The sequence below is a fragment of the Microtus pennsylvanicus genome, chromosome 17, assembly GCF_037038515.1.
Source record: "Microtus pennsylvanicus isolate mMicPen1 chromosome 17, mMicPen1.hap1, whole genome shotgun sequence".
NCBI lineage: Eukaryota > Metazoa > Chordata > Mammalia > Rodentia > Cricetidae > Microtus > Microtus pennsylvanicus.
The window spans coordinates 11345574-11363001 of NC_134595.1; the positions used below are offsets into that span (position 1 = coordinate 11345574).

General features: G+C 35.4%; 1 protein-coding gene across 1 annotated transcript in view; it reads left to right on the forward strand.

Annotated features, from left to right (window-relative positions):
• Vwc2l (von Willebrand factor C domain containing 2 like) overlaps positions 1 to 17428 on the forward strand; it is a 159205-nt gene that overhangs the window by 13068 nt on the left and 128709 nt on the right. The window contains exon 3 of the mRNA XM_075951746.1: positions 11375 to 11504. Coding sequence (XP_075807861.1) covers positions 11375 to 11504 — 130 coding nt within the window. The remainder of the gene's footprint in view (positions 1 to 11374; positions 11505 to 17428) is intronic.

The following is a 17428-nucleotide window of genomic DNA, read 5'->3' on the forward strand; positions in this document are numbered from 1 at the left end:
AGCTAGTGTAGACCTCTCAACTGGTAAGAACACAACAGTCAGTTGAAAATGGATTTTAAAGCAGATTCTACCAATGAGTTGCCAGGTGACTTAGGCACACATTCCTTCTCTTTCTGACTCAGTGTTCACATGTACCAAAATAAAGATCACAGGAGATGTTACTTGACACACAACAAATGATTCATAAAGGCCCACGATGTTTTTACCACCATTGCTACCAACCCACTATTTAATCCAAAATACCATGCCTGTATGACAGTTGAACACATTTTTTCTCATCTATTAACATCTTAAAGTTCATACAACTTCAACTGCAATTTAGGAAATGCCTTGCTAATTATTTCAGATAGTCCAACTTTTTTGCTCAACACAGAGAAGCAATTAATGAAGAAAACCTGGTCTATCTGAGATAACCTCTTCTTTCTTTTGGAATTACCAAAATTATGTCTGTATGATTACTTATGGTAATTTATAAATCTGTATTGCATATAATAATTCAGTTAAGAAGTGAGTTTTCAAGATAAGGATAATAGTAATAATGTCAGTTCTGCATTAATAATTATTTTAGACCACACTTAGTACAGTACAGCCCATGACCAAATATGCTCCACACTGTTTTATTGGAAACAGCCATGCTTAGTCATTTATATGCTATCTGTGGTTCCTTTTGAGGGATCCCAAAACATTATAGCCCTCTAAATGGAAAGTTGTTGGTTGATGATGTAGGCTTGTTACTTTCCCCTTTCTATTTCCTTCAAATTCTCTGTTATCATATTACTACAATCTGCAATCTTGGGACCAATAGTGATGGATTCTGTTTCACCTGAGAGTAAACAAAAGTTTCACTTTTCAAACATAAAAATTTAAAAAGACATACAGATTTGACTATTTACTGTATGTGCTTAACCGACACATTAAACTGTATTTCTTTGTATAGTTAATTCCAATTTCATTGACATCCAATTATAATTTCATTTATTATCATATAAAATGAAGCAAAGTTTATAAAAGGTCCATCTTTTTATTCACTTGCATTGCCCTTTAATTGTAAAACAACTTAAATGTTTTGTTTTAATATAATGCAATATATATTTAGTAATGTGCTAATAAGCAAAGGTGTATAAATAGTCTGTGTGGGTATCAGTCCATTATAGACATTTTCAAAATTAGTTGTCATAGCCAACCCTCTGATTTCATTAAGGTGGAGCAATGTACAAAATAGAGAAGGCATCACGTTCACCGTCACAAAGTCTGCTTGTGATGCACCATACAAAGGCTGCTGATGGAGTTGCTTTGTTATGGTTGCTATAAGAATTTGAATAAAGAAAGACAGATTATGTTTGAAAGTTAAAGGAAAATAGCTTGAGCAGAAATGTCCAGGTACTGAAAGAATTAAAAAAAAACTGAAGAGTTAATGAAGAAAAGGAAAAGGGATGACAAGAGAGAAACAAATCAACAAAAGAGGTCAGAGGACTAGGGTTCAGAGTGACCGAAACAGGAAGGGAACGTGAGACCAGCCAGCTCCTGTGTGATGATCTGGTGAGGCAGCCAAGTGAGACTGGGAGCAAGTGAGAGAGTCACCCAAGGGCATGTGTAGGAGAAATTAACACAATTAACATGAACACAAACAACAACAATCAGATTTATGTATTGTGCAAGTACATTCACCCACTGAATTATTTATATATTTATCTTCATTTTCCAAGCTTCATTCAAGAAAATCTGTGTTTTTCTTCTTGTTATTTAAATAGAGATTTATCATGACTGCCAAAGAGACAATCCTGACTGTCAGTCTAGGGCTTTTTTCACTACACCTTATCAGTCTGGTGAGTTCCCTATAAGACATTTTGCAAGAAATATAGCTGAGAGCATTTGGTTTCCACCTCAATGTGCGTGTGTGCATGCATGTGTGCTTGCATCTGTGGTGTGTGTGTCCTTTATTGCTGACTAATCAATTATAAGTCATTCGTTCTTTATTCTCATATCTTTTTCACAGAATGCAACATAGGCCACATGAGGAAATTGGTTCCCAATTGGTTTCAGTTTAAAACTCCCACTGTCAGGATGCTTACACGAATATTCTCATCTCTTGAAAGCAAAGACTTACTACACTTGGAAGGCAGTAAGAGCTAAGCAAGATTATCTTTGCTAATTTTGATTTTAAAATTTTTTCTGTTGGAGCTGGTGAGATAATTCAGTACAGTTGCCACACAACTGTGAAGTCATGCGTTCAAATCCCCAGAACCTATATAACAGCTGGGTGCAGTAGCATGTGTCTCTAATCCAAGTTACTCCTAAGGTGAAAACAGGTAGTGGGAACTAGAAAATTCCCGACAGGCAGGCTAGCCTGGCATACAGGACAAGAGACACTGCTTCAAACAAGGAAGAAGGCAAGATCCAGCTCTTGAAGTTGTCCCTGACATGCACACACTTATACACACAGATAATGCATACATGTCATATACATGTGTTATATGCATATTAAAAATGTATTAAAAATAAAAATATCAACACTGAATAACTACTCTGACACTCTGCTATATATGGGCTTCAATGCCTCACCCCAAGTATGACAGGGAAACAAAATTGTTCAGTCTAACTTTAATTTTCCTCCAGCATTAAAAATAAACTCCTGCTAAAATAGCAAACCTTTGACTCCTGAAATTTAGAAAGCTTCATTAAAGAGAAAAAGACAACCATGAAGAATATTCCTTTTGTTAATAAGACTCTGGGACAGTCACATTAAAACTGGAAGATATGAAAATCAAGACTTCAAAAACTGTGAACCAAAGTTATTGTTCTTTTTCAAAAATCTGAATTTACAATGAATCTGATGAAGGACTGAAATTTCATCGGTAAATTGGGATTTACTGAACTGTCTAAAAGTGTCGCCCAACACCATTCTCAATCTATTTACTCTTTGAATGCAAACATTGCCACATGTAAGAGTCTGCAAAATATTTGGATAGCTTTCAAAACTCTGAGCAACACTATTTTTAGAAATTAAACATTTCAAAGAATTCATAATGAAAGCAAAAATGCCATGATTTAATTAAATGACCTATGAGCACTACACTTCCTTAGGAAACTCAAAGGCATTTAAAATCATCTCATGAGGAGGGGGAGAGGGAGAGCTACTGTCGGGAGGGGCTTTGACGAAGACAAGTCCAAAGTCACATAGACGGCCTGTTTGTCCACATAAAGCATTGCTTCCTTGGGACAGCCCAGTGTGAAAATTAAAGCACTGTCAAGGGCAAGGGAAAAAACTCTTTTTGTACTCTGATTTCTATACGTATTCTGTGGCATATGCACTCCACAAAACTCACACAAAAGATACAAATAAAAGGTAATAAGATGTAAAGTTTTTAAAAGATTATATATTTATCACTTGCTTCTTTAAAAATGAGAAAACCTAAGCTGAAGAAGGTTAATCTGATGAAGGTAAACACCAGGGAAGGTGATGGCAGAACTTCCCTTCCAGATGTCCTCTTCCTTCGTTATCATACAACCATTCCCACTGCAGACAGCACACGCAACAGCACAAGTACCAAGTCATATGCTAACACATGGAAGACGGTCAGGAAATTCGTTAACTAAAATATACTTTGGTTTTATTGCCCATAAACCATCCCAATATATTTGTTTTAGAACCGGGTAAGCTATGAGCTAACTATGAAATAATAAACTATAAAGTTCAGGAGGAAGTTGTTTGACCTTTCAATTGGAACCATGATATATTTTGGTATTAACAATTATAAACCACTTAATATAATTAACTTTTAATTACTTCTTTCCAGAGCACATCCACATACAATATTACTGCCAAATTAAAAAGGAAGAAAATAACTCAATTTTTAAAATACTTTTGCCTCAAGAAAACTGAGACACTGGCACAGAGGTCTTAGGAAGTGTTCTCTATTTCTTTCCTCATGCAACATGTGCGCTTGTCCCATCTCGTAGACTCTGAAGAAGAACCTGGATTCTTTCCCAGCCATGCAATGCTAGCTGCCTGTATTCTCGTGCTCTCTCCTTTGTGGCATTACTTCCTTTCAATGATTTCTGTAAAACTATACTGTTGCTATTTGTTTCTTATGTGACTCTTCGAGTATAGAATTCTCATGACCTCATTTTCTCCCATAACTACTTTGGATTTTTTTATTGACTTTTATTGAGCTCTATATTGTTCTCAGCTCCCCTCCCTGCCTCTCCCCTCCCCTTCAACCCTCCCCCAAGGTTCTCATTCCCCCAATTTACTCAGGAGATCTTGTCTTTTTCTGCTTTCCCTGGAGATTGGATCTATGCATGTCTCTTTTAGTGTCCTCATTTTTGTCCAGGTTCTCTGGAGTTGTGATTTGTGGGATTTTTTTAATGTTCCTGCCAAAGACTACTCATCAGCTGTTGTCAGCAGTCTGTTCTTTCCAGTGCCATCAGGAACATTTTGATGTTATGCACTTGTGTATATTTTCCCTGGGGCATAAATGTGTGGTCCATGGGGCATCCTCATGACCAGGCTCTGATGAACATGTTCTCAGGAATGTTGTCGTAGCATCTTCTTGTACCAAATACAGCTTCCCCCTAGCTTGTAGGGAAGGGACACCTGATGTCACCTTCTAGAGCCCTTCACAGGTATCTGTGGGACAGAAAATACACCTGAGTTCAACTGAAGAGGGCATTCGCTGACACTTCCCTTGCCTATGTTTGTTCTGTTTTTCTGGAACTTATTCCCTTTGGGAAAAGCTGAATTTTTGTCATGGAATTTCTTGAGAGCTTAAAAATGCATCTGTTCTACACATCACTTATTAAAATAGGTGGTATCAAGGCAACATGAAATATGTCACAATTGGAGTTTATCAGCAACTTTTTTTGTTAAAACTAATGACAGCAAGTTGTAGGGGAGAAGCTGGGGTGGATCTGGTAGGGTAGGAAAAGAAATGGGTACATAAATATGACTAAAATACATTGATCATGTTACAAAATTATAAAATATTTTAAAACATGCCAAAATGTTTACTATTTTACAGAAGAAACCCTTTCAAGCAAACAATATACATTTAAAATAATCTTACCATCATATTATAATGCTGAACTTTTCAAAACAAAGTAACTTCTTTGTCCTTGATAATTAAAACTTTCAGATTGGCCTTTCATATATTTTCTGATCTTTTTACATTTTCCTCAAGCTCAGATTAAATTAAAATGAAATTTAGTTCTCCATTTTTAATCATATCAGTAATTATTCTGAGAAAACTTGGTTAAAATGTCAAAATATACCTGTTTAAACCTTAACTTTTGGTTGTCATTCATAAAGAGCAGGATAGATGGATCATTTCTAGTGTCATGACTTTATACACTTTACATGATATAATACATGCTGATAGCTACTTGTAGTAAGCAAACAGTGTTTTGAATTTTCACATTTCAAAATTATAGTTTATTAGCTGTCTGGTTTATTATTAATGCATAAGCAAGAGACTTTTCACAACCATTTTCATAAAATGCTTTTATTTTCAGCAAAATTGTAAGGAGTTTTTATAAGCACATAAGTGATAATATCCTATAATACATTTTCAAATCAAACACTCCTTCAAAAGATCCAAAACTAGTGCTACTTAATCCATCATTCAAATGATACATGCATACACATTTGTTGTTGAACACACAGAAAGATGGAGAGATATGTGTAGCTATAGGTATAGATGCAGGTATATAGGTAGATTTTATGTATGTATGTATATATATATATACTATCTAGATATAGCTATGTATAAACGTACAAAGATAAACGGATATACAGATAGATTATATAGAGAGGCATAAATAGATATTGATATATAGATATAGATATGCAGATTTGTACCAGGTTTTTCATTTGCTTCAGAAGTATTAATATTCTTAAAGACATTTCAACTGAATCTCTGTAATTTGATGAGTTTCAACCTCAGTGTTCCCAAAACTAGTCAAAAGGGCAGGCAGCTCACTGGAGGGGTCATCAGAAGATCGTTAGATCAGAAACACAAACGAGAATTTTAATCAGATGCTATGGGTCATCTTTCTCATGATTGTGAGTTTTGGTTGAAACTCATCAGGTCTGCTGATTATTTGGTGGCATCTGCTGCATTCCTATCACCATCGACAAGAACTGCCAGGGATGCCAACTACTCTACTCTGCTCCTGCACTTTGTAAGCTAATGTATATTTTAATGAAGTGAACAGCGAAATTCCTGACAAGCATCAGCAAATTTGAAATAGAGTCTTTCAAATTTCTCATCCAGACTGGAAGTAATGAGACTTGTTCCATAAACTGATAAAATTTATGCCATAAATTATCTCCAAAAGAAGAGTGCTTCGCGAAGCAACGCTTCTAATTTGTTGGGATTAGATTTTTAAATAGTTGTTTGAATGGGTTGCTTTGTAAAAGGGAGTTGAGCTATAGTTCCTTGAACTTTTGCTCATGATCAGAGAAATGCAACAACCCTGACTGCATGGAGCTTGATATTACTCGGTCAGAAAGAAAGTCACTGATTTAGTGATTGCAACGAAGCTTGGCCTCTAGAATCTATCCTGCCCGTGTCTGCATTCACTCATCAACTTCTAACAGCATTCTCAGAGACCTTTCTTGGAATCAAGTTTTTATTTCTCAGAATACTCAGGAGGTGTTTTGTTCTTCTTTAAAAAAAAAAAAGCATGTTTCAAATCAGGACTTTTTGCTAAAAATGTATTTTACAATGTACTAAAATTAACGTGATAAATGTGCACCGTTCATCTGGGCACATATTATAGGTCTGACTAACTTTTTCTCAGTCCTTTAAGGAATTCCATTGCATATACTCATGCCTTAAATTTAGTTAGCACAGTATTTTCTAATGCAATCAAAGTCTGTAATCGTCTGCTGCTAGATAAGTTAGTCGATGAACTGCTTGTGGATTGACTTACCTGTGATCGGCACAATGAATGTTATAAACTTAAAATTACTTCTACAGAGTGAGTTTATGTTCAGAGACAGAATACTGGAACCCAAATAGTTATTTCATGACTCATAGCCAGGAATCCATTCCTTCAAAGTGTGCTTTATGATATTTAAATAAAACGTGAACATCCCATTGAGTCAAAGCCCTTTCCACACATGATGAGCACAGACAAAGCTGCTAGAGGTGTGGCTCAGCGTATGAGAAAACACAGATTCTGCACAAATGGTTGCAGATTTTGTTAAATATTTATCGTCATTATAAGACATCTTGTAGGTGCTGAGGATTCAGAGCCAAACAATGTATTATAAGTAACTTAAAATGTATGAAAGCAATAGACAAGAAAAAATCTTCAAAAACCAGTAAAATAATTTCATGAATGAAAAGTGGATTTTAAACAGACACCATAGGTGACAGAAAATATGAGGTTGCCCATCTGCTTCTTGTAACTTTCTGATTGGAATTTGTATGGCAAGCCTTACTGACAGTGAATATTTCTTCCTGGATATTTGAAACAATGTCACCGACAGACACCCCTAAGTCCTGATGACTTGATTGTCATATATTTCTCATATCCAGACTTTCCTCAGATGTGAGAGAATGTGTCTCAGGCAAAACAATTCTACATTTATATATATACATGTTCTATAGAACATGTACAGTTCTAACCAAATGGTATGTAAAACCATATTCATGTTATCGGATCTTAACCCTTAGGGATGATCATATTAACTCCTACATTCTCAGAAAGAAAATATTTGACAATTTTCTAAAGTTATTTTGTTATTCCAGTAACTTAAGTTTCTGGTTCCCAGGCTATTACCAATTTAAAATGTCACAAGCATCCATGACACTGTTTCCAGGATTCCAGTCCATCTCTTTTCTCCAACATTTTCAGATCATGGTGACTTTGCAGTTCAGTTTCAGATACGAGGTCTCTGGAAGCTAACCATTTTTAACCAGACATTTCATCCCATGTTTCCCATTCTACTACCAAGGAAGAAAGTTTACCTTCTAGTTACCTAAGCCAATACTTAAGTCACTGGCTACTTTATCCAATCATATTCATGTAATGATTCTCATATGTGAGTTCAGGAATGAGGCGTTTGTAATCTAGGGCCAACTGGGGCAGCACTTGTCACAGATGCAATGTATTCAGTGACAATGGGAATTGCAGGTCACTCTATAGTTCCCGCCTATAGTTCCACATTAGCCATTCCAAGCCACATAGTTAGTCATGTAATAGATTTATAAGATGCATATTGTACTTATGCCACTTAATATGAACTTTAGCAAATAAACATTAGCTGTAATCATAACTACAAATATTTTTATGAAAATGTAAATGTATCAAATATTCCAATGTTTCTAAAATATTGCTTAGAAGTGAAGCAGTTTGGGAGATTTCGCCAAAAGGAGAATTAAAATGTTAGAATGGTGTCACTTCATCATTGGCCTCCCCTAATATCTGGCTCACAAAACCACATAGCTCCACATGTTCTTATTTTGAAAAAGGGAGAAAAACTAGTAAGACTATTTTCCCATCTACTTATTTCAGCACTTTCTGTTCCTCCAAAGACAGCTTTATTCCTTAATCTTTGATTTTATGGGAGCATTTTTAGGTTTAATCTGTAGCTTTTGCGTTGAAGGACCCAATAAAGGGAAATTGGTACCAGCTCGGTGCTTAAGATGGGAAGCTTTATTACAAACACCAAACCTTGCAGTTTTACACTATAAGGTGGGCGGGCTTTTAAAAATCTGAACTTAATACCAGAGAAGCTAAGTGGTTGCTTCTACTAACTTTCCACTGTCTAAAAAGTTCTGTTCAAAAATGCAAAGGAAGACAGAGGTCATAGAGATGTCAAATTGAGAAAGAAAATAGCAATGTCATCAAAGCCAGTAAAACTTGGCAAGGCTGGCAAGGTCAGGAATGGGCCTCACTAGGAGGTCAGTGGGTGGAATTTGAGCGAATGCTGAGAGCCAGGAGTTTAGTGCTTGAAGAAATAAAGGATGGGGAGGATGTAGGCAGAACTCCTCAGACTGTTTGGGATACAGTCTGAAAACTGGGTAACTGAAGGCAGATGAGAGAGTGGACATGCCAGGCTAGACTGGGATACACATGCTAGCCACATTGAGTCCAGAAGATGGATATGGTAGGGAATGATGGGATAAGGTCTCAAGGAAAGATAATTTGAAAGAACAAATTAATACAATAAAAAAGAATTAACATGACTATTAAAGATTTACGGCCAGAAAGAGATAGCCGTGGAACATAAATAAGCCGAGTTCAAGGATAACTATGAGATACTGAGAATTAGGAAGATAATTTTGTCTTCTTAGTTTGTTTCATTTCTCAACACCCTTTCAAAATCTCCAGCATGCTTTCATCACCAATCATTCCGTATCAGTTCTCCCTAAGAGCATTTTTTTGGGATTCCAAAGCAGGCCTCTGCACACGTATCCACCATGTATTGCTGTCTGTCTTTGTTAGTTCCTATAAGACTCCACCAAGAATAATTCCGGACCTCAAAATGTAAGGATACCAAATCTTCTCTAACATAAGCCATCGGACTAAATAAATGCCCCCTAATATTACAGCTCATATTTTCACTGATAAATTCCCACAATAACTTTCATATACTAACTGCAGGAATTAGTAAATTTCTCAACAAGAAGTACATATCCTCCATAAACCAATTCCTCAATGTTAGTGGTAATTACTCTGGACCTGGTCTATGTGGACAAGTACGAAGATCACGGGACATCAGTTATTCAAATGAGGCCATGACGGATGGTGTTTCTTGTTGTCAAGCAACAGGATGGAATTCGGTCACATCCCTACTTTCAAATCTCTGCCCTTTGCTTATTCATAGGACCTAGAAAACTGTTAAACCTCTGCCAACTGACTCAGTCATCTATGAGATGATAATTTAAAAAATTCCTTTCTTGGAGTATAACAGAAATGAGAAAACAGATAATATACAATTTCTTAATATAGTAATAAACAATAAACTTCAAGTTCATGACAAAGCATGGGATAATGTGATGGATTATTCTACAAAGCATAAATTTAACTGGTAGAGAGTTTGTGTGTTATCTTCAATAAACCAATCTGTCACACTTAAACATAGCATTATTTTATCACAGCTTCTATTAACTAATCCTCTTATCCAAAGACTAAGACAATTAGAGTGGGCTATCATTCTTCAAGCAAAAAATGGAGATTAAATAAGTTTTTAAAATAAGCAATGCACTGGTTTCTACCTCACTCAAACTACTTGAAATAGCGAACATTGATTACCCAAATTACTTGGATAATTACTTCTGAAAGAATCAGGAACAGGCCAGGTGGTGGTGGCACGTGCCTTTAATCCCAGCACTTCGGAGGCAGAATAAGGCGGTTCTCAGTGAGTTCAAGGCCAACCTGGTCTACAAGAAAAGGAAGAATAGATGAGAATTTTGGACAATAGCCCCAGAGGAGTATAAGAGGGTTCCATTAGATCAGTTTGTAGGTATAGAACTACAGCATCGTGCTTGAGGCAGAAGTTCCTGAGAGCAAATAGCTTGTTTAGAAAAGTGTGGACAATGTATGACTTCTAAGAGTGCAGACCTTTCATCTTAAAAGTCAAAACCTAAGATTCTTGAAGTGTAGAGCTAGGATCTATACAGGATGAAAGGGTCACTGGCATTTTATAGAAAAGAAACTGAAAATCCATTCATTCTTGGTTCGTAAGTACTGTAAAGATGAAAACTCCTTTCAGCGTTGTATCGTTTTAATTATTTTCCCTTCATTTTAGAGTCTTTAACTCTTGTTTAAATGGTGGCTTTTTAAGTCAATTGATTTTAGTTCATTTCTCAAAGCAAGCAGGCATGGGTAAGGTACTCAAAAACTATTCCAGGAGGCTAAATCTGGATGTTTGGATCCCAAATAAATATTTTATAGCATCCACACTGAAAAGCTGCCATCTAAGCTTAAGTTGCCTTGAACAAGTGTACAAGAAGGGTCAGGATATGCATTCATCATTTTCTCATTTCCAGAAACTCACCTTTCTTAGGAAGCAAAAACGACCAATTGCAAAATTGATTTCATATGTTCTAATATCTTCTTTCCCAGAGGAAGGTAAAGCAGACAGTGAATCTGGAAACCAAATGGCAAGTTCGCTGTCCAAACTTCTCTGCCAAGTTGGGCAGTGGTGTAGAACCACTCATTCATTATTCACAGAGACCTAAGCTGTGCCTCATGTTGGCTTAGGTATACAGGTTGCCTTTCTTGGAGGACAGAATGAACACATGAGTGGTGGATGAAATTAAAGTCAATATAAACACTAATGTCTTGTCTTCTGACAGCATATGAATGTGCAAGCATTAAGTCATAGGAGAAAAGGGGCTAATCTGAGATTTGTTCCTAGCCCTCTCCATGTGAATGGTGTCGCTGTGAGCCCAGCAATGAAGTTCACTGTGTTGTAGCAGACTGCGCAGTTCCTGAGTGTGTCAACCCAATCTATGAACCAGAACAGTGTTGTCCTGTCTGCAAAAATGGTAAGAACGCCCTGCATTAGCTTTTGAGACGGGGTTAGGACAAGGCACCAGTATTTCACACCGGCATGCCATTCAGGGCAAGAGCGCTCTAAGAGCTGCTTCTGGCTTTTCAATATGGGCAGCACTGGCATGTATGTTTTTCTGAAACCTTAAAGTGAAAATGGACTAGGGATGGGTAGCTTCTTATCTGGGGAATTAGAGTTCTTGAAAGCTAGCTTTGTTGTGACCCATATTATTTATTATTGTTATTTTATAAGGAGACTGTTGGAGATAACACAGTACCAAACTTTGTACTGATTGCATTTCTCACTCTTTTGGAACCTGTGAAACCATTTTCTAAATTTCATGGTGTATAGTGCATCCTAAGACAAAAAAAAAAATGGAGAAAATGTCAGGTATTTGGATTTGAACATAAATAAAACTTCAAGTTTAAGTTGTCCAAGAATATAAATTGAATTATAAGTGTGCTTAAATTCAAACAAGAAAGTCTAAAACCGATGTGTTGGAGGCGGGGGGGGGGTAACCAATATTTTTGTTATAGAAGGGCCCTGTTGTCACAGAAATTGCTATAGATGAGGAAGTGACTTGTATTTAAGATTATGGATTCATTTTTTCCCCTTATGAAATGGAATAGTTGAGAAAGTTACAATATTTTAGCCATCTGAAATCATCATAGTGCCATAGAGAAAACATTGCAAAGCAATGATCTTCCAGGACACTATCAGCAAAGATCATACAATCACACTCCTCCTCCTGGTCATGTTCTGACAAAAGACAGGAAATACTTCTCTAGCTAACAGTCAACAAATGCCCCACGGACATTCCCATCTTCTTGGAAGGGAAAGTGGTTGTCGCCCCCCCTTATTAGTCTATGGCTGAACTGATGTGCTCTTGGATGAGATCCGTGACTGTCTCTTAGGGTACATGCATACATACATACATTTTCAATTTACATTAACTCACCTACTAATCTTTTCCTTAACAGATGGGTTAATTAGTTTAAAAATAGCATAATGTTATTTAAAGACAAAGCAAAAGGGACTCCTATTGTTTTCAAAATAAATTTTGTGGTTTGGTATCTTCCAAAAACACTAATCATAACCCCATCTGATGTTTTTCCGGGCATAGGCTTTCCTGTTTCTTATCACATAGTCCATTACATTATTAAACTGCTCACTTGACTTCTCATTTTCTTCTTATCCAGCTGACTTATGCTGACCATTTCTGATTCAGGAACCAGAAATAAATACACCCCTGAAGTTCTAACATGCCTTCTATATGCAAAGATACACAATTTAAAACTTCATATTTCTGAAAAGGTTTAAAGAAACTGGAAAAGATACAAGAAAGAACAGTAAGATGATTTAATGTTTGAAAAAAATAGGACCTGGGAGGATAGACTGAAAGAGTTACCATAATTTGTCCCGAAGAGAAGGCTCAGGGGAAAAGTAACTGTCATGGAGTATATGAATGGTTGGTCTAAAGTAGAAGAGAACTTGTTATTTTTCATTTTCTCCAAGGATAAAAAGAAGGAAAGCTCAGCTACCCAATCAATCTTTAAAAATGGGATTGACAAGTCTTTAACTGGAGATTTTTTTTTTTTTTTGGTTTGGAAGTAACCATCTAAACAGGTCCTTGCGGATATTTTCTTCTCCAGGTGGCCCTTGTTAACTTTGCTCCGCTTTTAGAGCAAGTGCTTACAGTATGCATTCAGCATTCCCTCAGAATTAGAGATTCTAGTCCATGTATTTAGGATGCAGTATAAATGCATGTTTCTAATAAATCACCCCAGATACCCAACACAAGCCTATACAATATCTAGACTTCATGTCTAGCCAAATGCTCAGATGGCCATTTCAACTGCCATGTTTAATATGTCATTATTCAAGATTAGCTTGCATTTTACATATATTAGAATTTTTTCTTCAAATAAAACTCTCTTTGCACATGTGTATTGAACAAGCTTTGAGACATCTATTCATAAAACTGATGAGTTCATGCTAAGTACACAGTTTTCTGATGCTGTGTCCCTGACATAGTTTACAGACTCCATTTCGGCTTCATCTTGTACTTCCAAAGAAATTATTACTTTTTAAAATAATAAGGGAAATGAATCTGCATTTAAATAAGTAGGAATACTAACTCTTGCTATAACATAATATTAAGAGATGTTTTATTATCAAATGTCATTAATTTGACAATTATTCTCAAAATAGAAAGTGTGATAACCGCCAAAGGGCGTTGATCAAAAAGACCAGTAAGAGCCTCTGAAACCTGTATTTTATTAATGAAACAAACTGTGCCCACACTTGAGTTGCTAATTTTCTAAGCATAGTTAAGAAAATAGAAGCGGATCACAGATTGTACATATGTAGAAGAGCTGGAGCGTAAATAAATATCAAAACAGACTGTAAGTAGGAGTGTATTGAAAATTCTAGCACATAGTAAGCTGATCTTATTATATTAGATGATAAACTTGTTCACTATAGTGAAAACTATTACATAAAAGAATGTCTCTTATCTTCTTAGATTAAAGTAAAAGCACAAGTTAAAAATACGCCCTGTGGATCAGGTAGAGGCAGTAGATCCTAATTTATACATAATCCCTTAACATTCTGTGTATTTTCTTAAATCTTTATAAATATTGGTGACTTGGCAAACAATTTTTTCATTTTACATAAATGCTGGTACTGTCTTGACAGTCAAATCTTTCATGTAACAAGATTGATTTTTCCAACTTCCTGGTTAGAATTTGCCCAAAGTAAGATGGAGTAAAGATAGAAACTAAATGTTTAAATTGGTTGGGTCTATCATATTTAACCTTAAAATTTAGTATCAATAATACAAAAGTCCTTGCTTTCAGGTTATTCATAAGCCAACAAAGTAGGAAAACAATATATTGGTAATTGAGAGACAACTGTCACCAAAAAGAATGAGAACAATTATTACAAAACTGAGAATTCTTATTTTATAAAATGAAATTTAATTTCTTCCCTAGATAAACAATGATACTTTTCCTTTGTCTCAATATAATTTGTAAATATTAATTTGGTAGCACGAAACTTCTAGAACTTTTCTCTGATTATGTTAAGAATGAAGGAGAATTTTTAATTTCTTCATCTTGAAGGTTACCTCAAATAAGATGTCTAGTGGTTCTGAATAAATAAAAGCAAGCCACAAAAAGACTTCATTCTTACTAATTTAGTTCAGCACTAAGAAAAACTGTGAGTGTAATCAGGGTAAAAAAAAAACATTAGTGAAAGATATGAATGACCAAACAGGGTGTGTATAATAATCATATAAGAGGACACATAAGCTCTACACACCTGCAAGAGCTGGTGAAGCAAAGGCCTCCTTGAAAAAAACATGGCATTTTCAAACTCTGCCAACTGTCATAATGTTATGTTACTTTAACATACCTTTATCCACAGACCTTTCCATGCTAACTAATGAGCACACTTTACAGGGGTAATTGTTTATTTGTTTTTTTATATAATACCTAATAATAATTTTATTTATTTATTATGTAAACAGTGTTCTTCCTGAATGTATCCCTGCAGGCCAGAAGAGAGCACCAAATCACATTGTGAGCCACCATGTGGTTGCTGGGAATTGAACTCAGGACCTTTGGAAGAACAAGCAAACCTCTTAACCACTGAGCCATCTCTCCAGCTGCTTATATGTCTTAATAATATGCAAAAATAAGTAATAAATTAGTATTAGTATAGTATTTGCTAACAAAAATGTTTCGGTTTAGGGAGTAGAATAAATATTTTATTTGGAAACTGATCATAACATATATGGTCGATAACCAAGAATGTATATTGTTTCTTTAAATGGGAAGTAACATTTTTAGCAATTTCTTATTCTTAATCATTCATGCAACTTTTGAGTTTTTTAATTATTTTAACAATTTAAGTTTAAGTCATTAGAAACCATGTTTATAGATGGCAAAGGTATGGCTTTGCAAATGAAGTATGTGAGAAGTTAATAAATATTTCTATCACTAAAGCACCAACACCATTAAGTTTATTTTTATTGACATTTTTTTCATTGGATAATTGTCAGTTATTATTTGTGTCGCTGAAGTTACCTCATGAAATCTGGGAGAGCCAGGACCCTCCCGTAACCCTCTATACACGTCGAGTGAGCAGCGTCATCTCTCTCCTAACTAAGCTAAAGTTGACACAAACCCTACTCAAACAGTTAACTCTGCACTCGTATTCTCTTCCAGTTTAATGGTCATGAAAGTCAGGCAGGTAGTAGGCTAGCCAGAAGGGCAAAGAGAAAGGAAAACTGTGTCAGAGTGGCAGGTTATATAGAAACAAAAGTTGAAACTCGTTGTATTCTCTAGGACTTCTAAAGATTTACCATGAACAATAGCTGGTAGCCCTAATATGTACAAAGAGTTCCTTGAAATTAATAAGAAATAAAAACCAAATCCATGGGGTAAGAAATGAGCAAATAATTAAAAAATATTTTCTCAGAAGAAAATAATTTCTAATAAATTGAGAAATGTGCTTAACCAAAATGAATCAGAAATTATAAGAACAGGATACCAATTTTGTATTGATAATATTCTAATATTGGCAACACTTCACATTGACAAAAATGTTCAGAAAAATGTTGAGAAAATTTTGGACAACTTTTAAGAAAAGCATTTTCTATGAAAATTTTCATGTCTTTTAAAGTTGACTATTGTACAATGAGCATTTTGTCCCACATTCATGCACAAAATTTTCACTGCATTTTAGGATTGAGAAGGTGGAACAAAACCTTATTGCTTTCAGTAAAGTGATGAAATACATCACAGCCTTTAAAAACTAACATTTTCCTGGGCCATCTAAAACAATAGAACACAGCAATGCATAATATATCTATAATGAGATGCATATACTAAGTGTACATTAAATTGTACGGGATTAGAAAGGCCCCTAATATTAGTTATACAGTAGAATTGTTATGATAGGAGCCAAAGAGATAGCTCAGCTCGTAAATGCTTTCCATACAAGCCCGAAGACCCGTGGATCTGAGGCACCCATTTCAAAATCTAGGAACATCTGAAATCCAGGCAAACGGGATAGAAACAATCAGATCACTGACCAGAAAGTCCAATGAATTGGTTAATTGCAGCTTCATTGGAAGGCTTGCTCTCAAAAAGCTTGATGAAGAGTGATTGGGGAAGACACACAGTATAGAATTCTGATTTCCGTACACCCACACATACATGTGCATGCAAAAATACTCACAGAGAAAAAGAAGAGGGGAGGAGGAGAGGAGATGGAGGAAGGGAAGCAGAGAAAGAGGAGTAGGAGAATGTAATGATTCAATTGTTACTTGTAGGGGTCAGAAATTAGAAGAGAAAGGGAGAAGAGATCTAATATTTTTAATGCAGTAAATTCACACTAATCATAAACATAACAGAATTATGTGGAAAGTCATAAATATCATGCTCTAAAATATAAACAATGCTCAATCTCTACTCACTATTAATCAGGGTTAAATATAAGTAAATACTTTTATTATTTCTATGCATTGCATAACGTAAGAAGAGTTCTAGAAAAATTAACACCAACTTTTAAATGATGATCCAGGGACTGGAATGGGCGCTAGAGCACAGGAGATGTGAAAGCAGTGGACTTGGGCTTTCATTTCGATAAGCCTCCTTATTGAGTAGATGCTTTAGATAACTATTGTATTTCACATTTTAAAAGTTTCATCATACATTTAGGAAAAAACAAGGTAAACACCATTAAACTTTTCCAGAGAATATGCTAGAAAGATATGAGCCCTTTTGTAATAGAGCATAATACTGACTAAAGAAAAACAAAGATTAATTAAATAATAAAAAAGAGTCAAAAAAAGAAAAACAGATATCAAACTAAAAATAAAAGCGATAATATTCATGATTCTATGTGAAAATT